The sequence below is a fragment of the Aspergillus uvarum genome, assembly GCF_003184745.1.
Source record: "Aspergillus uvarum CBS 121591 unplaced genomic scaffold BO82scaffold_48, whole genome shotgun sequence".
NCBI classification, from domain to species: Eukaryota; Fungi; Ascomycota; class Eurotiomycetes; order Eurotiales; family Aspergillaceae; genus Aspergillus; species Aspergillus uvarum.
In genome coordinates this window covers 137,442-157,733 of record NW_020291345.1, presented here as the reverse complement: position 1 = coordinate 157,733, position 20,292 = coordinate 137,442, and the positions used below count along the sequence as shown (strand labels likewise).

The following is a 20,292-nucleotide window of genomic DNA, read 5'->3' as shown; positions in this document are numbered from 1 at the left end:
CTGGTAAATACTCTGCTCATTATCAGACCAAGCATGTTGAGAAGGACATTGGGTAAGCGATAAATTTGAGACTCATTGTAGCAGTACCTACATGACGGAGTGAAGGCTGGGCCAGTGTTTATACTCCGAGTGTAGGCCTAGCTCTAGTGTTTCTGAGATATCTAGATACCTTAATTGCATAGCTTGATGGCTTCACATCTAGATGAATCCAGAGTGGATCGCTTGTAGACAGACAGCAGTCCTAACGTTAGACGCCGGGGTCATCCTTGTTCGTTGCATCGCTGGGAAGAGTTGGAGGCTTCTATCATCATCTCCAATCATTTGCACGGTTTGCTTTCAACATAGGGCATGAGCTGAGAATAAGATACAAATGTGGATTGTCAAGTAATCTGTGCTACCCCCACTGCAGTAAACCACTAAAACATCGCACACAAAGGTACTCACTAGGTACCTCCTGGTAACAACAAGAGGTATTTTATTTTTCTTTTGGTGATCGTGGGATCTATTACCTGGGTCTAATCAAATGGATCCGGAAAGATCTAAGCATTGCTAGCAATCTTCCGGATCTGGGCAATGGCTGCCCCCGCCACCTCCACGGTCTCGGCTTTCCCACCAAGATCCGGGGTGCAGATTCCCATGCTGCAAGTCTCCTGTGTGGCTTGGAGCTTAAGATTCTTTTGTGCATATACCAGAATCCAACCTTCCTACTTCATCTTTGGCTTTTCAGTACCCAAGAGTCATCATGAGATTGCACTCATCGGAGCCGCCGGCCAGATAGGAACTCCTCTTAGCCTTTTATGCAAAATTGTGAGTACTACTTGTTGTGAACACATACGAATCATGCTGACTTCGCTGCACAAAGAGTGACCTATTCAGCGAGGCCTCACTCTATGATCTGGTTCTTGTCCCTGGCATTGCCACTGATCTGATGCACATTGACACCAGGGCCAATGTTGACGGGTATCTTGCCGAGGACTCTGGCCTCAACAAGGCGCTTACGGGCGCGATGTTGTGGTCGTGACTGCTGGTATTGCTCGAAAGCCGGGGATGACAAGGGATGATCAGTGCAAGGGAAGCTTTCAACTCTTGAATGAAGCTAATTGTTCGACTGAATCCAGATCTACTCAAGGTGGCTACCCTCTCTATCTTGCCACGGCGCTGGAAAGAAAGCAAAATCTAACTACGACTAGACCAACATTAGCATTATCCGTGAACAAGACTTCGTTACCATCGGTAGTGTAAGGTGTGTGTTATCTGTTGTCAGGAGCTAAAAAGTAGATGTCCTACAGGTATTCTCTTCTACATCTATATGGTATGATTAATATGCCAGATTACTATTGTATAGACTACTGAACTAACGAGTATGCTCTTTTTCTTGATTTAGATAATCTAAGCTATATAGTACTATAATACTTAGTTAGCTATGTGGTTGAGTTATAGTATCTAAGAAATTGCAAATGAATGGGATAATACTTACTGGATTTGTTATAAGTGATTCAAACGCTTTTGTAATTACCTAGCCTGGAAGAATATCTATATGTTTGTAACGCAGTAGGAATAGTATCAATGACTCCTATATCTTGCAGTTCTTTTTTTTCTTTCAATATCAAACTCCTGTCATTATGTTAAGCTCATACTAGTCTGTTTGATAGCATGCAATGTCTTAGCTATCTACAAATCCCTGAGGCGGAGCTCTATACTAAGGGCATCAACCCTATAACAGATATACTCGACATAGGGGTTAGAACAGATGATTTAGGCCGGCACTGTGATACCGATTAAGGTAATTTCATATCATATGTGATCGCCACGTTTACACACAGGTCTCCCATTGCTATACAGTCTGCTTCCAGTGGTCTCTATGGCAGCGGGTGGTTAGAAGCACCAGCCTTCTGTTAGTAGGGTAATAATTACCATGCTACAATGACCCCTGGTTTTCGGGACCTAGAATGTTCTTTGCGCTATTGCTGCGGACCCTTACAAGCATTTTTGATAACTGGGTCAAGAAATCAGGTGTAGATTCAAAACTTGCAATCAGGGAGACAATGAAAGCCATTAATGTAGCTCTCCGGTATAGCAATGCAACTACATTGATCATGTCTTTGATACTGATTTCCTTATAAAGACTCAGGACAGACACAACATTGACTCAAATTGTATTGAAAAGCGTCTTTATTGCTCCGATGCGGCGATGACGTATAAAAACCATTCATTGTCCCATGGTCTATTATACTATCCTTGCTGCCATCATCCCATCTAAGCCAGAAATCTCGCGATAGCGATACGAGCCCCTACCACCAACATGCCCCTGACAAGCCAGATTCAACCCTTGAAGCCGCGTGAGGGTTTGACGGAGCGGCAGCAGTGCCAGGTCGCCCAGCTCTTCATCAAGAACAGCATCCCCTATGTCTACTTCCTGGCGCCCAGCGTCACGTCGAGCAGCCCGGACTACAATTCGAGCAGCTGGGTGATCCCGGACGAATACTTCGGACGAGCCGTCTGGCTACTCAAGCAAAAGCTCGACCTGCCGAAATGCCGGCTCAAGAGGGAGTGCGCCACGCGGAGCAAGCAGTTCCTGCGCCCTCTGGCCGACTACCACTTCCATTCGGCCAAGTACCCGACGGTGGAGGAATTCCGCCGCGGCTACCCCATCTCCACCTCGGTCGACCTGTACAAGCAATCGACTCTGCTGTGGATGTTTCCCAGCCCGCCGATCGGGTTTGTGACCCCACGGGACCCGCACTATGAGGCGCGGGGGCTTCCCAAGCCCGGGTTGCGCAGCTACCTGCCCCTGGCCGACAAACTGCCCGTCACGGTGCTGACTTTCCCCAAGTACATCGAGGCCTTCATCATGCTGGCCTGCCGCGACTCCGCGGGCCACTGGTCGCTCAAGTTCTGGATCGACTACCTCCTGTTCCTCCGACGGTACGAGGAAGGGGCGCGCCAGCGGGACCCGTCGCTCGCCGTCGACAGCGACAACGCGTTCCCCCTCTGGCGGATGGAGATGATCGACGAGCCCTACCGGGAGTACTATAAGCGACTGGTCTACTACGACCACGACCGGATCACGGACAACGACTGCGGCACGCAGAATCTGCGGTTCATGCACTCGACCCTGAAGGACCTGATGCATCTGCCCAAGGGGGACGGGAAGCTGCTGTGGTGTTGCTGGGGGAAGCCGCTCCAGGTCCACCAGCGGCAGCCCCGGCCTCCGTGGCAGACGGTTCGGAGCCAAAGCTTCACCCGCCCGGAGCTGGAGCTGCAGAAACTCGGCACCGAGCATCGTTGTGTGTATAAGTTGATGCTTGCGCCGCCTCGGCCTCCTGAGGCTTCTAGGCCCCAAGACGCTTCTTGGCGCGGTGAGGCTCCTGAGGCTCTTGCGCTTGCGCTTGCTGCGCCGCGTGCAGATAGTTCTGTTTATTCTGAGTAGTGTTCGTTATACCCCCTGTTTCTAGTTTCTTGGCGCTGGCGGCTATTGACTCTGGCGCAGATAATCAATCCATTCTGTATCATATCATTGCTGATCTTCTTTCCCGTTCACTAGTGTATGTGTTGGGTTGATTGTTGGCGGCACATGATGTAGGTAAACAACCTTCGCAACATGAAGTGTGGATATATGCTGAGGCTGTATCAAGTACCCACTTGCAGCTTTACACATTCGTGTGGATGCCAGATTCTGATGCGGCTGAGCTTCGGAATAAATTACGTTCCTTTTCTGAGATTGCGGTTTCTTTCAAGTTCAATAACGAGCATTGTACTATTGATGCGATGTAATTGATAGTCAGTTGATGATCACCGGCAGAGACTACCTAGTAGGAACCAAGAACAACCTAAAAGATCCTTCGGAGCTCTGCTACTGCTTGAGGAAAAAGACCACGAATGGCATTTTATTCCGTGTTCTGGTGCCAAAACCCACACGGAACAATAGGCGGTCAACCGAAGATCATGTGATATGGCAGAATCTTTTCTCTATTGCCCAAACAGGCTCATCAATCAATCCTGTGACCCTGTGAGAAGGAAAGAAGAAGAAGAAAAAAGGCAAACTTGTCTTCCAGGTGGTGTGACTACATACAGATTCAAGCGCTCTCCGCAAAGTCCCGCTCCCATTCTCGCGTTCTATGGTGTACTTTGTATTCAGGATACTGCCGAATATCGGCATCGGAAGGCAGTGGATCCGGTGGCTTGCTCCACATGATCTCAGCACCTTAGCTAATCACAATCACATGCCCCGGTGACGAAGCAGCAAACAAATTGCGAGAGTCACTGCAGGTGAGCAAAGAGTGAGAGAAAAAAAAAAAAAAAAGAAACGTGAATTCACCTCCTCACCGGGAAGACTCTTCATCCGACCGATCGCAATCAGGAAGAATGTGACCGGGAACATCCCCCTTTGTCTCAACTGATCTCTCTCCCTCACCATGTTGTGTCTCTTTCCTAGTTCTTTGTTAGCGACCTTAACATCTCGGATCGCCCTCTAAACGCGCTGTGATCGTGGCTGTGGAGGTGTTGCTGTCTACCCCGCCGGAGCGACTAGACAACCTGCAATAAGGCGACAACCAACACCCCTTTCCAGCTGTGACCTGCGAGTCACTGATTTACCAAATTCGAACTCGCTCAATTTTACATTGATCATTTTTGCCTCCTTGAAAACTCCCTCCTTCTTTCTCTTGTCCAACTTGGTGTTGTCTTCGACAATCACTTTTTGTTTTGCTTCTCCCGACGGGTGCCTTATACTGCCGTCATGGGGAAACCCCCCGCCGCCATCATTATTGCTAGGTAGGGCCTCACGCTCCTCGTTCTTGCAGGTATTAGATCATTTACTTATACCCACTTACTCAATAGACATGGCGCTCGCCTGGACGCTGCCGACAAGAATTGGCATTTGACATCTCCCACTCCTTACGATCCTCCCCTCTCCTACGGCGGCTGGCTACAGTCCCGCGCTCTTGGTGCTAGAATTGTCGATCTTCTACAGTCCCTGGACGATGAGATAGACGTTTCGACACACAGCGATGCTGCACGGAAACAATTCCTCGACCGCGTGAAGACTCCACCGCGCAAGCGCCGAGTCATCATCCATACCTCTCCATTCCTTCGTTGCCTCCAGACAGCTATCGCAGTCAGCTCAGGAATTTGCCAAAATTCCCCTGAACCGGACGACTACCAGCCGTATGGCTCGCTTGCAGGCCAGATTCACAATGCAACTCCCGGATCCCTAAAGAACTTGACTTTGGACACTCCTCCGAGCTCGAGCCCCAGGTCTAGCATGGACAACACGCGATGCCTTTTGCGTGTTGACGCTTTTCTCGGAGAATGGCTCAGTCCTGACTATTTCGAACAAATCTTGCCTCCTCCATCCTCCGACCGGTTGGTTGCCGCCGCCAAGATTGAGCTGTTAAGACGTGAGCAACATTTTGTCCCGGTGGCAGACACAACGTCCCGACCATCGGTTGGCTTCTTCCCGGGTGGTTGGGGAAGCGTTTCAACTCCAGTGTCTCCTGCTCCCGACCTCAACGCGCCTAATGAGGCTGAGTCTACATCGACAACACAGTCGGTGCCGGGGCACAGAACTCGTGCGGGTAGCTGTGACGCTTTGGGCGCTGGTGACGCCCCTCGTAGCAAGAGACTACTGAACAAAATCAACACCAATTTATCGCCCATCCCCGACAGCGCATATGTGCCTCCGACTCCAAGCTATGCCATTTCTCCCTCCAATCCAATACCTGCTGGATATGTGACGCATGCCCGTGATGCCTGCGTCAATGTCGACTACCAATGGGACAGCATGCGTGGTGACCAAAATTGGGGGAATGGAGGCGAATACGGGGAGGAATGGAGCTCAATGCATGCAAGATTTCGCAATGGGATGGAGCGCATGGTTAGCTGGTACGACGAACATGATTTCACAGGTTCTACCCGCCAAAGTCAGCGCCATTCGCAGATGTTGAACGGAACCGGCGACGTCAATCACCTCGACGATACTGACGACGAAACCGAAACCATTCTGGTTGTTATTACACATGGAGCTGGCTGCAATGCACTCATTGGGGCAATATCCGGGGAGCCAGCACTGGTCGATATTGGCACGGCGTCTCTCACCCTGGCAGTACGCTACCCTGACCTGCACGAGTCCACTGGGACCGCATCAACTGTGTCTGTTGGGTCCCTAGGATCCGAGCAGTCTTTCGAAGAGCCGTCCAATTTGCAAAGTTATCGCTTGAAAAAGGTAGCTTCGACCGAGCATTTACGGACTGGAGTTAGCAACCCCGGTGTTTCGTCACCGGTCAACCTCGCATCACCAGGCATCCCAACCTATCGCCAGCGTACTGCCCCGCGAAAGTCGATGTCGCAGGGGATGTTCATCATCGGCCCCTCCTCCATATCTGGCATGGGGTCCCAGTCGTGGAAAGCAGCACGGCCCTCGACCGCTGTAACCCCCAGTGGTTCAACGGGGCTCTGGGGGTCCGTCTCTGCCTCAACTGAGCCAGCAGATGACATTGTGCCCAACTTTGGCGATTGGACCACGCCAGCTCCTACATCGTCTACGAATGAAATCGGTCACGCTGTGGATAAGCCGGCCGCCACCGGACAAACCTGGACCAGTCAAATGCCGCAGCGAACCATGTCGCAGCGTGGTCTGTGGGGTAGCGAACCCCTGCCAAAGGATCGAGAAGCGGGCACCAAACGGCGTTGGACCGTGACGGAACGACGAAGGCTGTGATTTAGCATGTGATCCTGCACATTAGTTTCTTGGCGTTGTGTGCATCGTCCGTGGACGTCAGTAATGAATTTACGAACTACCGAGGAGGGGATCTACGGGATTTACTAGGCCCAGCCATGTACCTCAGAGTCTCGGCTAACATGGCATGTATGTACTAACTAATGGTTTTGAAAAAACACAATATACCCAAATCAATCAAAACAGACATATTTTCCACTTCATTCTTGAAATCCTACTGCAATTTTCGAATCGTAGGATGGCCTGTTTTTACAAGCTTGACATCTGGTTGCACCGCCTGGGCGACTAAATGGAAATAGGTGGCCGCGGGCCCCTGCCCATCCCTGCTCTCGACCAGCGCAATCGACAGGAGGATTGACACGTAGTACACACCCACCATCAAGCAAAGACAACAATGATCGCGGGGTTTCATGCAAGCCAAGAACATATTACTCGTTCGATCCATCCTTCGGCAGCTCACCCAGCCTTGACTGCAAAAAGGCTACTATTTATCGAAGATTTGTAAGAGGTCGGAGAGATTCCCATCCTTCCCGCCCCGCACGCACATCCTCGGAGACATGATTAATCATCTTACTGTCTCTAGTTGCTGCGGAAAAAATCTGCCAACCCGGGATGGATCTCTTCGTATTGTCTAGAACTTTACTCCGTATGCTGTAATCATCAATAAACCTCCCGCTGAGAAGATTTTCTTGGGGGGCGATGGTTCACCCGCCAGGCCTCTTCTGGTGGCCCGGCCGATTTACGGAGTTTGATGATGCGATGCAAGAAATTTCTTTGGCGAGTGTCCGTCAGTGAGTGGGGTTTGGTTTGGCAGGGCTGATTTGGGCTTAGCTTCCGCTGTGGGTTCCTTCCGGTTGTTATCAATGAACGAACTCCAATTTTAAGGACAAGGTCTTTGTTCGAATGCTCTTTCACTGTATTATGGTGAATGAAGCTTGGTGATAACTGTCTTCACAAGGGCAGGACACAAGGAGACGGAGAATGTTGTTCTCATGCTTGTTTTACTACGGGATCAGATTTCGCAGACGGAGAGAATATAAGGAGGCATCATGATGCCAATCCACTTGCTTGATCGCGTTCGTCACGATAGGGAAACGAACCTCTCTTGTGCGGATTCGCATATTTCTTACATACAAGATGTCGGATTCTTTGGCGCAAGAGTGTGGATTGAGTACTCACTCAAGTTTCCCAGAGGGTGTTTCGCAATGGACGACCGGTGCAGGCCGGAAAATCCCTCTGCAAACTGGCCTCTGGGAAGTGGTAGCAGATTTCCTGAACAAGAACGACCTGATTGCGTTTTCTGAATCTCGTCACGGTGTCTACGACGCCGGGAATCACAAGCGCTGTGCTGCTTGTCAGGACCAGATCTTGACTCCACAGGAGGTATACGACAATCACGCGGCGGCCGCCGCTGATGAAACCGCCCAACACACGGTCTTCGATCTGCACTCTGTGGAAAGTCCTGCCTGGACAGTTGAGCGCGGCGCGGTAAGTGAAAATGAGGTAGATGACTATGCTAACAAGCTTGCCAATGCCGTGACCCTAAGTGGATTGTCAATCCTGTCACGGGCGGTTCTTCGGGGAAGAAAGGACGTGGTGAATGTTCTTCTGAAGCATCGCGCGGACCCTAGTTACGGAGGCGAAAATGCTCACTTGAAGCCGTTAGACTATATCAAATCCCCCTTCCGTGGACCTGACTCAGCAGGTGACCCAGCGGAGATCAAGGCCGCCGTGGCGATGGTGGAAACACTGCTCACTCGCGGGGCGACTTTCACCCAGAAGGGGCCATGGGATATCATTTTATGGACTGGTCGTGTAGGCCTCATCCACCAGGCGGTCCACAACGGAGTCGATCTCTTCAGTCTGCGCTGGGAGAGCCAGAGTGTAAGTCTGAACCCGCTGAGCACTATCCTCCACCACCCAGCCCTGCCCGAAGACAAAGTCAGCGACGAGGTCCTCCGGGGCATTCTTGAGGCTGCGCCCCGGTTGATGGATATCACCGACGGCGAGGGGCGCACCGTCATTCACCAAGCCGTGCAAGCTCACTGGTGGCGTCTAGCGCAATCCCTGCTCCGGTTCCCATCAACGGCATGGCCCATTGCCAACGACGGGCAGAACGCGCTGACCATCGCCATCGCCAATGGCCAGACGAGATTGATCGCGGGTCTTTTGGACCGTCCCGAGTACGAGATAGACTTCATGCACGACGTCGACGCCATGCGCCTGTGGCGTCAGGTCAACAGCCCCGCTCGGGATTCCTTTCCGCTCCTGGTGGCTGTCGCAAAGGCCGCCCAGTTCCCAAGGGCCTTGTATACGCTGGCCACCCACCCCCGCGTGTGTATCCCCGCAAGCATGCCGAGTCGCCTCGATGTCCGACGTCTGGCGCTGAAGCTGGGGAGAGAGGTAGGCCTCAGTTCGCGCCAAGTCGTTTTGATCAAAGCTATCCCGGAGCGGTGGGATTATGACGAGAGGGCATCATTCAAGAGGGTTGCGTAAATCATCTACTCCCATTTATCTAGCAAAACCATTTTTAGATAATACAGTACAAAAATCGCTTAATCAACATGTCCTTAGATCAAGATCAACACGGTTTGTAATCATACCAGTCACCTATCGATCACCCATCCACACGCGTCAGATAGAAATGCAAAACCCCAGAGTCCCGATAATAGGGCTTATACTCATTTGTCGCCGCCACGGTACTCTCATTCACATACCGAAACCGATCTACCCTGTCTTTGCCGTCGGGAATGACAGCGCAGGCGCCGATCCCGTGGAACCTGATTTCACGGACCTTTTCCCTCACTGCGTATCAGCACTGCCCGCGAATCCATATATTGAACGGCTAGGTCTCACCTTCTCAGTCTCCTCTAAAGAGAAGAGTGTCCGGACGAGAGGCAGCCCGTCCTCCGCGATGGCCTGGGCCGGATGTCCCGTGTCGAGAAGGTGGATGCTCCATTCTCCATCCAAGAATTCCGGGGTTACCGGGTTGAGTCTGTCGTAGATTGTTTCAAGCTCGGCGCGGTCGAGTTGGCCCAGTGTTTGGGTGAGGGCGAGGTATTCTTCTGTTGGGTCCTGGGGAATGGTGCTATGGTTGTTAGTTCATGTTGTAGGATGTGGGTTTGGGATGCGTACCGTTCCATGGCGCTTCGTCGTAAGGATAGTCTCTCGCAAGTATGAAGTAGAGAGTATACGGGTAGATGCTATATTGGGGCGATGGGTTGGTTTTATCGGTTTCGTGTGGGCCTTTGCATCGCTTTTGGGCTCTAAATATACCCGAGCCCAACGCGGAGGTGTGTTTCTTGGTTGATTTCTGGCATTTTCCTTCTATGAGATATGTTGTCATTCGATGCGTGAGGAGGGGGATGTGGGAGGGATCCGCGGTATGTGTGTGTTCTCGATTAGCGTGCTTGCAGAAGTCGGGGTTACTCGGGTGGGCAGAGGCGACTGTTTACCTACTAGGTAGTTTTATGCGAAGTCATGATATAGTCTACGATGATCGTTCGTTGCTTAAGTCTATTCTTCTTACCTCTTCTCACATGTCGCACGTGGAATGACCCTACCAGCATCCAAGTCCGGATAACCAATTGTTTTGTTTTGCTACGCGGCATAGTACCTCGCTCTCTTGGGACTGCAATGATGTAAGTTTCTGGATACAGCGTATTCACTTTGTCCCATTCTCTCAAGATACCAACAACCGATTCTATTTACTTTAGACTATAGCTAGAATGTCATTGAAAGCAGATCTGCGCTTGAGGGCGACCATTTAGGTCGAAGTCTGAAATGTTCTCCTCTGGATCCGTGATCATGCAGGACAGCATTCTTGTTCTTTGACGTCACCGCATCGATGCAGACTGCCTATTTCTATCGCCCTTTCTGAGACTCTTGCACAATTTAGTGACACAAAGTTAGTTCAACAGCCTCCACCCGATCGTGTAAATTGAAATCTCGCTATTTGTGCTGTTGATACTGCCCGTCGGGGAGATATGGAGTCGGGTATTCGCCTTCGGACCTCGTATGAAGAGATTTCTGGATAGAGTTGCTCCTTTCAAGCGCAGTGTCTTGTCATTTCAACCCCTGCCGCGGACTCTGCGGCGATGAGCTCACGGAAGATCACTGGCTGCTCGATCGTCCCTTGCATCTCGAAATGTCGAACCCACCCAGTGAGGTTGTCAATTTCGGTAGCAGCCAGGTTATGGCGAGAACACCGTGTCTGGTATTGCTGCTAGGGATTTCGGAAGGGTCGCTCGCTTGTAATGAGTCAATGAGTCAATGATCTAAGATTGGTCGCGACCTGGAAGATTCGATTCTTCAGCTAGTCGTTGGAAATGGTTCTCTTGTCTCTGGATCATTGACTATCTGTGTTGCTATAGTATATCCTCTTCCTTGGGTGTCGTAGTGCTGTGTGTCCCGACGGCTGGACTTTCGTCGCTTCATGTCATTTTGAGATGAGAGTGCAAAAAGACCCGAGTGCAAAGAGCTAGTTTCCTTGTCGTAGAATGCATTTGAAACATTCCAGACCCCTGTTTGCTTGTTGCCCTGTGTCTTAGTTATCGGGTAGTTATCAGGCAGGCAGCTTATCAGGGCGACTTCTCAAGAGGCTGGGAAGGTGGATGGCGGGTGCCGTGCCTGTCAATTATCCTCCCGTCATTATTGCTATGGCTGTCAACTGTCAAAAGAATGCAATACAGCTTCAGTTGAGGTCGAGGAAGCTCTGACCATAAGCTCGTGCAAGGGCCAGATGTGGACTTGATCGGGCTGTGGGCGTGGTTGCCTGAGGTGTCGGCCAGGTACGTAAGTGCGGAGACAGCTTCCCTGTCCTCGATTCCTCCAGCCACTGGATTTTACTATTTTGGTCCGCGCGGGCAGGCAAGCTAAGAGCATGAATTTAAATACGCCGCCCACCAAGGCGGGCCTCGATCTCTTGAGCTCTTGTCACTACTTGTATGCTCCAGCCCCCATTCTCAATACAATTAAATTCCCTTTCCTTCCTCCCTCTATCCATCACCTGGCATTGTTACAGTTTCTCTCTTCCTCTTCCTATATCTCCTGCAGTGAGTGCAGCAACCTTCAAGCATGTCTGCTGCTCCGCGCCGCAATGGCCAGCCACCACCTCCATGTGAACCATGCCGCAAGTCCAAGATGCGCTGCGACAATGTCATCCCCGCCTGCCAGAATTGCATCCGTCGAGGCAAGGCCGAGAACTGTGTGTATCCCGCCCCTCCCGCCACACGCACCTGGTACTCGGATAATGCTCCATCGCCGACCGCGTCTCCGCGCTCGCAGGGCCGCCCGGACTCCTTCACCCAGGGTGGCCGGTCCACCCCCAACGGTGACGAGAAACTAGCCGCCCTGGGTCTCCCCACCACTGCCACGACCGCCCACAGCAACACCAACAACAACAACAATAACTCGGCCATGTTCAGTGAGATGGAAGACCAGTTTCGGGGGTCCATGTACCTCGATGCTGCCTCCGCGGGCCGGGCCGAGCCCACCACGCCGGATCCGAGGCAGGTCCAGATGGGCGCCCGACTGCTGACCTTGCTGTTCGAGAACCTGCCCCTGTACGAGCGCTTGGCGGAGACCTCGCTGGACGTGTGGCCCGAAGGGTGCATCCTGGGTCACCGGCTCATCACGGGGATGTTCGAGGCCCTGGAAGATATCCTGGAGGCCTTGACGTCCGACCCCAGCTACGTCAAGGATCGCCATTCGACGATGCTGCGGTGGACGCAGAAGATCTTCGACGACAGCGCCAAGCCCCTGACCGTGCATGCGGCCACGACCCCGGAGGACTACATCCGCCGGATCTCCTCCCGGTGGGAGGGCATTGGGCTGGTGTACTCGATCGTCGGGCAGGGCGCCATGCTGGAGCGCGATTGGCGGTCCATCCGCGAGCGCGAACGTAACGTCCCCCGTGATCAGAAGTTGTTGGCGGCCCAGGCGGTCTCGGCGAGTGATGCCTGTCTGCAGTTCTGTGATACTTTTGGCGCGGTGGATGATTCGCTTGGCTGGTTGCTGTTCCAGCACCTTCATCTCTTGACCTTGGTTTATGGTGAAAACGGTAGGTTGGATGGCTTTCTCTTGGTGCGGGGAATCGAGACGCAGGCTAACGACTGGCAGATCCTCGAGCGTGGAGAAAGCTGGCCGAGCTTGCGACCGTGGCTTTCACCCTCGGTTCCAATCAATCAGAGAAGGACACGAGGACCCCCTTCTTCGTGGTCGAGCTTCGCAAACGTCTGGTCGCGGGCGCATACAGCATCGACAAACAGCTGGCCACCTCCTTGGGCAGACCTCCCCAGATCAGCTGGCGCTACTATGACGTCCAGTTCCCGCTCGACCTGAGCTACGATGAGATTCTGGCCGAGCCGAAGATCCGCGAGACCGCCATCAGCAAGCTGGACAAGACGGGATGGAATACCCAGGGAGTCGTGGGGAAGTCCGCGTGGCTTCGGATTGCGCTGCTCATTGGCTCGACGAGGGAGCAGATTCTGGAACTGTCGCTCAGTCGTCGTATTGACGATTTATCTCGCAAGGTTCAGTAAGTGCATTGTCCCGGCCTCTACTGAAGACATATCGCTTACGTTGCCCGCTTAGGGAGGTGTCTCAGCAATCGCACAAAACTTGGAACGAGCTACCCAGCTTCCTTCGCTGGCGGCCTGGCTCTCCCGACCCGAATGGTTCGAGCAGTGTACTTCTGCCCCTGTATTTGAACTTTCTCTACAATGACTTCCTCCTTTACCGGGTTTTGTTGAAGCGGACTCAGAGCGGTGGGGAGGGCTTGATCGGTGTGTCACAGAACATACTGAGCACCATTCTCGAGCTCATTGGGAAGGAAATTGGGTCTAGGGCTGGCACCTATAATGTCGGATGGAATGTGAGGATCGCCAATGTCTTTTCTCTGCTATGAATCTGCGCTAACAGCTTGCAGGCATCGTCATTTGGTCTCCCTGCAGCCGGGGTCTTAGCTATCGAGCTCCTCCGTCAGTCCGAAGCCCAGGCTCAGGTCCAAGCCGCCCCGTTCCGCCGATCGGAGGTTATCCAGAAACTCACTGTTTTCGCCTCCCATCTCCAATATGTCGTCCGCCCGCACGATGGCATGTACGATGTCTGCCAGCGTGCACGGAAGGTCATCTCCAACATTCTGGATCGGGTCCTGACGGTCAACGCATCCCCGATGCCTGCCACCCTGCCCGCCGATGTTCTGGCAACCAATTGGCTCAACGGCGAGACTGTCACCCTTGACGACGGCACGGATTTGTACCGGTGGATTGAGAATCTCTACCCGGACACAGCTGGATCCACGGCCTCCTGGGCTTGAGCCCGACATAGCCTCATGATATGGAAATGATTGATGATATAAGCCGATGACTGTGGGCAGATGCAGATGCAGATGTGTCTATCACCCCCAACCTACCATGTTATGACCATATACCCCCTCTGTGTGACTGAGGACGAGCAAAAAGTGAGCAGGTTTTCTTGTGATGAGTGGAAGACGAAGTGCACTTTGCTTGTTCCATAATGTTGTATTTCGTGTTGCCACCTGTTCTTTATTTTCAGTTCTGTCGAATTCTTTTGCTTCCTGCAAGTTTCGTCTGCGATGTGAAGGTTGTTAGAATTGTACTTGGGCAACAATGGTTATTAATGCCATATAGCGTTACATTGCAATCGGCGGAATACACGTCAGCGCATGCAGTACATTGCATCAGCTGGAGCGGGATGGTTCCAATTAAGAGTTCTTATTGAGCTGCAACCCGACGTAGGATCTGACAGGGCTCATTCTGGCCGATGACTCTGTTGTTTGTTGAGGACAGATACTCCGGAACTCCGTCACAACTCGTGTATGAGGGAAACGCTCATTATTGAGACCAGACGCCCTTGCGTATCCGCTATCTTTAGAAGCACTAGTGCGGATGATCGATAGGCGATAAGTTATCGGGCTATTGACGGGCTGATAAGCAGACGCGGGCATGTGATCACTCCAAGGATGGGAGGGAATGTGGGGCGGTGTTTACCGACAGAACCCCGAGATCATCACCCGTCACATGGGAGTGGTAGCAGAATGTGGCGGATACTACGACTCTGTTTGGATGCTGTCAACTCTGCGCCAGACATTTATTTGTGTGATGACTCAATTGCAGGCTGTGAGGACAACCGGATCCTCGGATCCTGGGGATCCAGCATTCAGAGGGCCCTGAGAATGACTCCGCTGTCTTTTCCGCCACCGCGGCGTCGATCCGGTGTGCCCAATCGTGGTGGAGTGATTGGCCGGCGACCTCCGCATTTTCCGGGTGCCTGCATGGCTGCCTTGATGCCTGGCGCGGTGCCAGACCCAGCGTAACTGCGTCACTGGGCCCATTCCTTGTCTTTGTCCTTGTACGGCGTACTTGTACACATAGCCTCCCTCTTGTCCATCCCTTTATCTCATCTCCCTTTCTCTTACTCTTCCTCTTCCCTTAGTGTCTGGACTTGTGAAATCTCCTCTCTTGTCTGTCTCTACCTCTGTTTGTACATACACATACCCCCAATCAAGGCATGTCAGCTGTCGCAAACGACGGGTTCTCCGTCATCCATACTAGTGGCCGAACAGGCCCGCCGGATCTCCGATTGATTCACTACAATGATGTCTACCACGTAGAGTAAGTTCGCATTGCATATTGGGGGTAGAGACCTTACCACAGAGATCATGTTGCTAACCATCCGACTGTCGCCATAGACCAGGTTCCGCCGAGCCCGTAGGAGGCGTCCCCCGCTTCCAGTCTGTCGTTAACTACTATCGTTCCGATCCCGCCTTTGCCGGCCAACCCGGCGTGCTTACCTTCTTCTCCGGCGATGCCTACAACCCGAGTCTAGAGAGTTCGGTCACGAAAGGCAAGCATATGGTGCCGTTTCTGAATAAGATTGGGACGGATGTGGCTTGTGTTGGGGTACGTTTCCTTTCCATGTTGTTTCGGGGGCTGTTGGAAGATGGGCTGGCAAGCTTGGCTGGTGGTGGAATACGAGAGCTCGGTCAGGCCATTGGGTGTGGTGTGGGATACGAGATAAGCTGACAGCTCACCTGCCGTATTTAGAACCACGATCTCGACTTTGGAGTAACGCAATTTCGCCATCTACGCACACAATGCCAGTTTCCCTGGTTATTAGCCAATGTTATCGATCCAGCGCTGGGGGAGGATGTCCCTATCGCTGACTGTGAAAAGACCGTGATGCTGACCGCATCGAATGGGCTGAAGGTCGGGGTGATTGGACTGGGGGAGAGGGAATGGTACGTTGGCATCCGCGCACATACACCGCTACTTGAGAGGTCATATTTGCTGACATGTTGCATGTTTCACTGATTTAGGTTGGGAACGATCAACGCCCTCCCGCCGGATCTCATTTACAAATCGGCGTCGAAGACGGCGCTGGAGCTTGCGCCCCGGCTGCGCGAGCAAGGGGCCGATATCGTCGTCGCTGTCACCCATCAACGCGAACCGAATGATTACAAGTTGGCCGAGAATCTGACACCGGGGCTGGTGGATATCATCTTGGGAGGTCACGACCACTTCTATGCGCATGCTGTGGTCAACGGAGTGCATATTCTCCGGTCGGGTACCGACTTCAAGCAGTTGAGCTATCTGGAAGCCTGGCGCAGGGCGGACGGCGCGGGATGGGACTTCGACATCGTGCGCAGAGACTTGGTTCGATCCATCCCGGAGGATCCGTCTGCCAGTGCCATGGTCGGTCGGTTGACGTCGAGTTTGAAGGCTAAGCTGGAGAAGCCCATCGGATACACTACGCGGCCGCTGGACGGCCGGTTTTCGACCGTGCGTCAACGGGAGTCGAATCTCGGAAATTTCGCATGCGATCTCATGCGGTTCTACCATGGCGCCGACTGCGCGATGATGGCTGGTGGGACGATTCGCGGCGATCAGATCTACCAGCCAGGAGTGTTGAAGGTGAAGGATATTCTCAACTGCTTCCCCTTCGAGGACCCTGTTGTTCTCCTCCGCATCAAGGGCCAAGCGCTTTTTGATGCCTTGGAGAATGGAGTCAGTCAGCTTCCCGCGTTGGAGGGGCGGTTCCCGCAGGTGTCGAACATCTCATTCAGCTACAATCCATCTTCGCCGCCCGGCTCGCGGATCAACTGGGCCAAGATCGGTGGGCAGCCCATTGACTTTAGCCAAAGCTACCTGCTTGCCACCCGCGGCTATATGGGCCGTGGTAAAGATGGCTTTGCGTCACTGCTCGTGCAGTCGGAGGGTGGCGAAGTGGAAGAGGTGGTTGACGAGGAAAGCGGCATCCTCATCAGCACCCTGCTCCGCCAGTACTTCCTTAGTCTGAAAGTCCTAGGGAAGTGGCAGCGATGGAGCCAGAGCCTAACGCGCCACTGGGACACAGTGCACAAGAACCTGCACAGAGACGAATGGCTGAAGGCCCCTTCGACCCAGACTTCACCGGCCTCGGAGAAAGTGCCCTACCACGTCCAGCGGCCTACCTTAAATCGCACGAAGCAGAAATACTACTACGGACGCTATTCCCCCAGCGACTCATCCGAGTCAGAGAGATCTGACCAGGCGTCGCTGGACTCGGATTCCGACACCGACCCAGAGGTTTTGACGTCGCCACAGCCGATCACCAATTATGTCACTCACCCGGCTAAGTCGGCTACGGAGGAGGAACGCCGTCTGCGGCTTGCCCGCAAGGTGACTCGGCTCTGGATGCGCAAGGCCGGGTTGCAGCCATCTCCGATCAACGATTCCGAAGAGCTGGGCGGGTTCACCCCGAACTGGACGCCGGGGATTTCTCCGCGATTAGAAGGGAGGATTGTTATTGAAGGAGTTTGAGTTCTTGTTGGTGGGTGTGGATTATTGGATTGAATATTGATTTGTCTAAGGTACAAGCATTTGAGAGCATTTCGGGTTTGATATGAGTCATGATATACAGCGTTGGCATAGTGGTTTCAGGTGTGTCATAATCATAATAGACTCATAAATAATAGTTTATGAATCATCAATCATGTCTGTCTATACACGTAGAGTGGAAATCTTACTATTATGCAATCCGGCGGATGGCATCGCGCAACGGATTTACGGTGGCGAATATTATGCGAGACCTCGGATAAATTCCGGCGATCTAGATCTTGTCATGCGCATCCATCTGATTAGGTCCGTCCCTCCCCTGATGATCCCATTTGTCTTGAGAACCTAATTGTTAGGTAGCATAGAACATCGTTCAATCTAAGGGTGAATGAGGCACATGATACATAGTGCAGACAATTACCAAAGATGAACAGACCCTGCCATGGAATTCAGTCAATATGATCTTCTTGTGAGTGAATACACTTCAGCATCTTCCACAAACGATGAATACTCCCAGTTTGTGAATGTAGAATTCAATAGGCATATTCACACTCTTAGGTTCGTGGGAATTAACTACCATTTGGCCAGCCAGCTTGGTCTATCATAAAATCTTCCTCCTTCTCAGTTTCTTTCCCACTTCCCTCTTCTCAATTATCTTCCTTCCTAGCTTCATCTACTTCTGTATTCATGTCCTGCCTGTATCTACATACTGGTGATACATTCTGGTGATACATCAAGCCTCCTGTAGCCAGTCTTTCATTCTTCTATATCCTGTTTCTTGATCCTGATTCTACATTCTTCTTCTACACCCCAAGGCAACCTGGATAATCTGGATCATGGCGACATTTAACCGTTACATAAAGATCTTTGGTGCTCAATTCCCTAGCTAGTCTTTCGATTCCCCATGATCCAGGCCTGTTTTCCACACCCAAGGGTCACTCTTGGGCATTGCGTTGGAAGCCAGGCAGAGCCCTGAAACCTCGTATCCCTTTCGGTTATTTTGGTTCATACTGAGGAGATATTGGGTCTGTGCTGTCATGTCCCTTTCTTCACTCCATCTGCCTTCGAAAAGTACCATAGGTTATCCTACCTAACCTACCTCATGTCAACAGACAATCGAGGCTTTCCACCATCGACCCAGACTTGCCCTATCCGAAAAGACGAGATCTTCGTTCTGCGGAGCCATTCTACCCCCGCCCACTGTGGAACTTGCACTCTGTCTGGTTCTGATTGTCACACGAGCGCTCAAGCTAAGGATCCGCGATAAGCTCAATCAGGAATAGCTGTGTCCTGGCTGTTGAGCGAAGTGCCAGAATTAGGTGAGTGCGCTTCCCGGAATTTTAATTGGGGTGCTAATGCAGAGGTAGACATGACAAACAATAATCCGAGGCAGCTCAACGGGTCCTTCAAGGGGCGAGATGCGATGGCCACTGTCGTACTCACAGTCCTCGACTTTTCGACTTTTTTTCTTTTTTTCTAGTCTTCCTTGTAGCCTTTTGCTCCTGGAAAAGGCTATGAAGAGCATCACCTCGTTAAGGTGGCGTGTGCTGCGTCAGTGCTTTCGGAGCCGTGCGTGTTCAGCTGCTGCTCGGGATTCCTCCTTCGAGGGGAATTGCTGTCGATACAGGGAATGGTGTCACATGAGATTGCGAACGCTGGCTGCGGTTGCGGATGACTATCCTATCCCAGCGTCTGCGTTCTGCTTGCCCTGTGGTACCTTGGTTGTCTTGGCTTTCTGCGGGGGTCATATCTATGCCTTCATGATTGGGAACCCCGACCATAGATTGGGTATCTCACGTCTATCGCCAAGCACATGTGGCGTGGCTGTCCTGGGCAACGATTAGGGCATTGCTTTTCTAAGCCCCCAGCGTGAGATGGGATTGTCATTCCGCACAATATCAGAGAATATCTCCTCTGAGAGCTTGGCTAGGCTAGTATCGATACACCAACGTATCGAGCACTGCTTGTTGGTCTTTTTGTTCTTTTTGCTATCATCTTTTTGATCTCAGCGCCGAAGACGATGTCTGGAAGCACCTTGTTGTGGTTGAGGCCAATTCTTGGGGTACATGCGTAAGTAGACATCACTTCCGGGAAATATCCCGGAACATCCTCAACTGCTGCCAGAACTACCAGCAAGCTGCTGGCATAACTACTAGACCGCTCTTTAGTCTTTTGTCAGACGGTGATCAATTCCACTTCTATCGTCTGAATAAGCAGTAATTTGCTTCTGGTACGTTTGGACTCCCGAGGGCCATATAAGAAAGTGACTGACTGGGAATATAGGTATCTGACTCCCAAATACAGTGTCCCACTGACTTACGGCCTTATTTATTGGACTGTCTTGTCATTCGTTCCGATTACATGGAAACGACTCATCCAATTGGAGTACAGTGCCACAAACTATTGGGCACTGTCAGATCTCTTGTCCTGGGTCTCGATACGTAGCTTGGGCAATGCTCCAATAAGAACTACAAGAAGAAGCTTCTATCTGCCAGGCTGGTGCTTCTGACTGCTGTGTTGGGATAGTGTTGCTTCGGGCTATACTTCGGAGCAGTCCGTACAGGGTCTTCCAATGCACCTGGACCCTTTGGGGGAGGATTTGCCATTGATGGCATCTCTTGTCTGCATGAAAATTTGCTAGGGGCATTCTTTCATGGAGCGCGGAAAGCAGCAATGGTTGGACAACATCGATCCGGCTTCGATTCATCTTACACTGCA

General features: G+C 52.0%; 7 protein-coding genes across 7 annotated transcripts; 6 read left to right on the top strand and 1 right to left on the bottom strand.

The window, feature by feature from the left end:
• Nucleotides 1-573: 573 nt before the first annotated feature.
• Nucleotides 574-1,021, top strand: BO82DRAFT_404482 (uncharacterized protein; the record flags this gene model as incomplete). Its single annotated transcript, XM_025639437.1, has 2 exons — nt 574-807; nt 863-1,021. 2 exons carry the CDS (start codon nt 574-576, stop codon nt 1,019-1,021), a joined length of 393 nt encoding a protein of 130 aa, XP_025489442.1.
• Nucleotides 1,022-2,178: 1,157 nt separating this feature from the next.
• Nucleotides 2,179-3,900, top strand: BO82DRAFT_434324 (uncharacterized protein). Its single transcript, XM_025640937.1, has one exon. It carries the CDS (start codon nt 2,303-2,305, stop codon nt 3,428-3,430), a length of 1,128 nt encoding a protein of 375 aa, XP_025489441.1. The 5' UTR covers nt 2,179-2,302; the 3' UTR covers nt 3,431-3,900.
• A 402-nt stretch (nt 3,901-4,302) lies between these two features.
• Nucleotides 4,303-6,932, top strand: BO82DRAFT_356614 (uncharacterized protein). Its single transcript, XM_025635779.1, has 2 exons — nt 4,303-4,773; nt 4,840-6,932. The coding sequence occupies exons 1-2, from the start codon at nt 4,739-4,741 to the stop codon at nt 6,716-6,718; spliced, it is 1,914 nt and encodes a 637-aa protein (XP_025489440.1). The 5' UTR covers nt 4,303-4,738; the 3' UTR covers nt 6,719-6,932.
• Nucleotides 6,933-7,386: 454 nt separating this feature from the next.
• Nucleotides 7,387-9,282, top strand: BO82DRAFT_356612 (uncharacterized protein). Its single transcript, XM_025635778.1, has one exon. It carries the CDS (start codon nt 7,874-7,876, stop codon nt 9,230-9,232), a length of 1,359 nt encoding a protein of 452 aa, XP_025489439.1. The 5' UTR covers nt 7,387-7,873; the 3' UTR covers nt 9,233-9,282.
• Nucleotides 9,283-9,299: 17 nt separating this feature from the next.
• BO82DRAFT_356611 (uncharacterized protein) lies at nt 9,300-9,908 on the bottom strand. Its single transcript, XM_025635777.1, has 3 exons — nt 9,872-9,908; nt 9,593-9,824; nt 9,300-9,530 (listed from the first exon to the last, which is right to left on the bottom strand). Exons 1-3 carry the CDS (start codon nt 9,877-9,879, stop codon nt 9,354-9,356), a joined length of 417 nt encoding a protein of 138 aa, XP_025489438.1. The 5' UTR covers nt 9,880-9,908; the 3' UTR covers nt 9,300-9,353.
• A 1,781-nt stretch (nt 9,909-11,689) lies between these two features.
• BO82DRAFT_356610 (putative C6 transcription factor) lies at nt 11,690-14,423 on the top strand. Its single transcript, XM_025635776.1, has 4 exons — nt 11,690-12,797; nt 12,857-13,274; nt 13,331-13,610; nt 13,665-14,423. Exons 1-4 carry the CDS (start codon nt 11,813-11,815, stop codon nt 14,052-14,054), a joined length of 2,073 nt encoding a protein of 690 aa, XP_025489437.1. The 5' UTR covers nt 11,690-11,812; the 3' UTR covers nt 14,055-14,423.
• Nucleotides 14,424-14,903: 480 nt separating this feature from the next.
• BO82DRAFT_356609 (putative 5'-nucleotidase) lies at nt 14,904-17,723 on the top strand. The gene is made up of 4 exons (XM_025635775.1): nt 14,904-15,372; nt 15,450-15,660; nt 15,805-15,998; nt 16,077-17,723. The coding sequence occupies exons 1-4, from the start codon at nt 15,269-15,271 to the stop codon at nt 17,557-17,559; spliced, it is 1,992 nt and encodes a 663-aa protein (XP_025489436.1). The 5' UTR covers nt 14,904-15,268; the 3' UTR covers nt 17,560-17,723.
• The last annotated feature ends 2,569 nt before the right edge of the window (nt 17,724-20,292 follow it).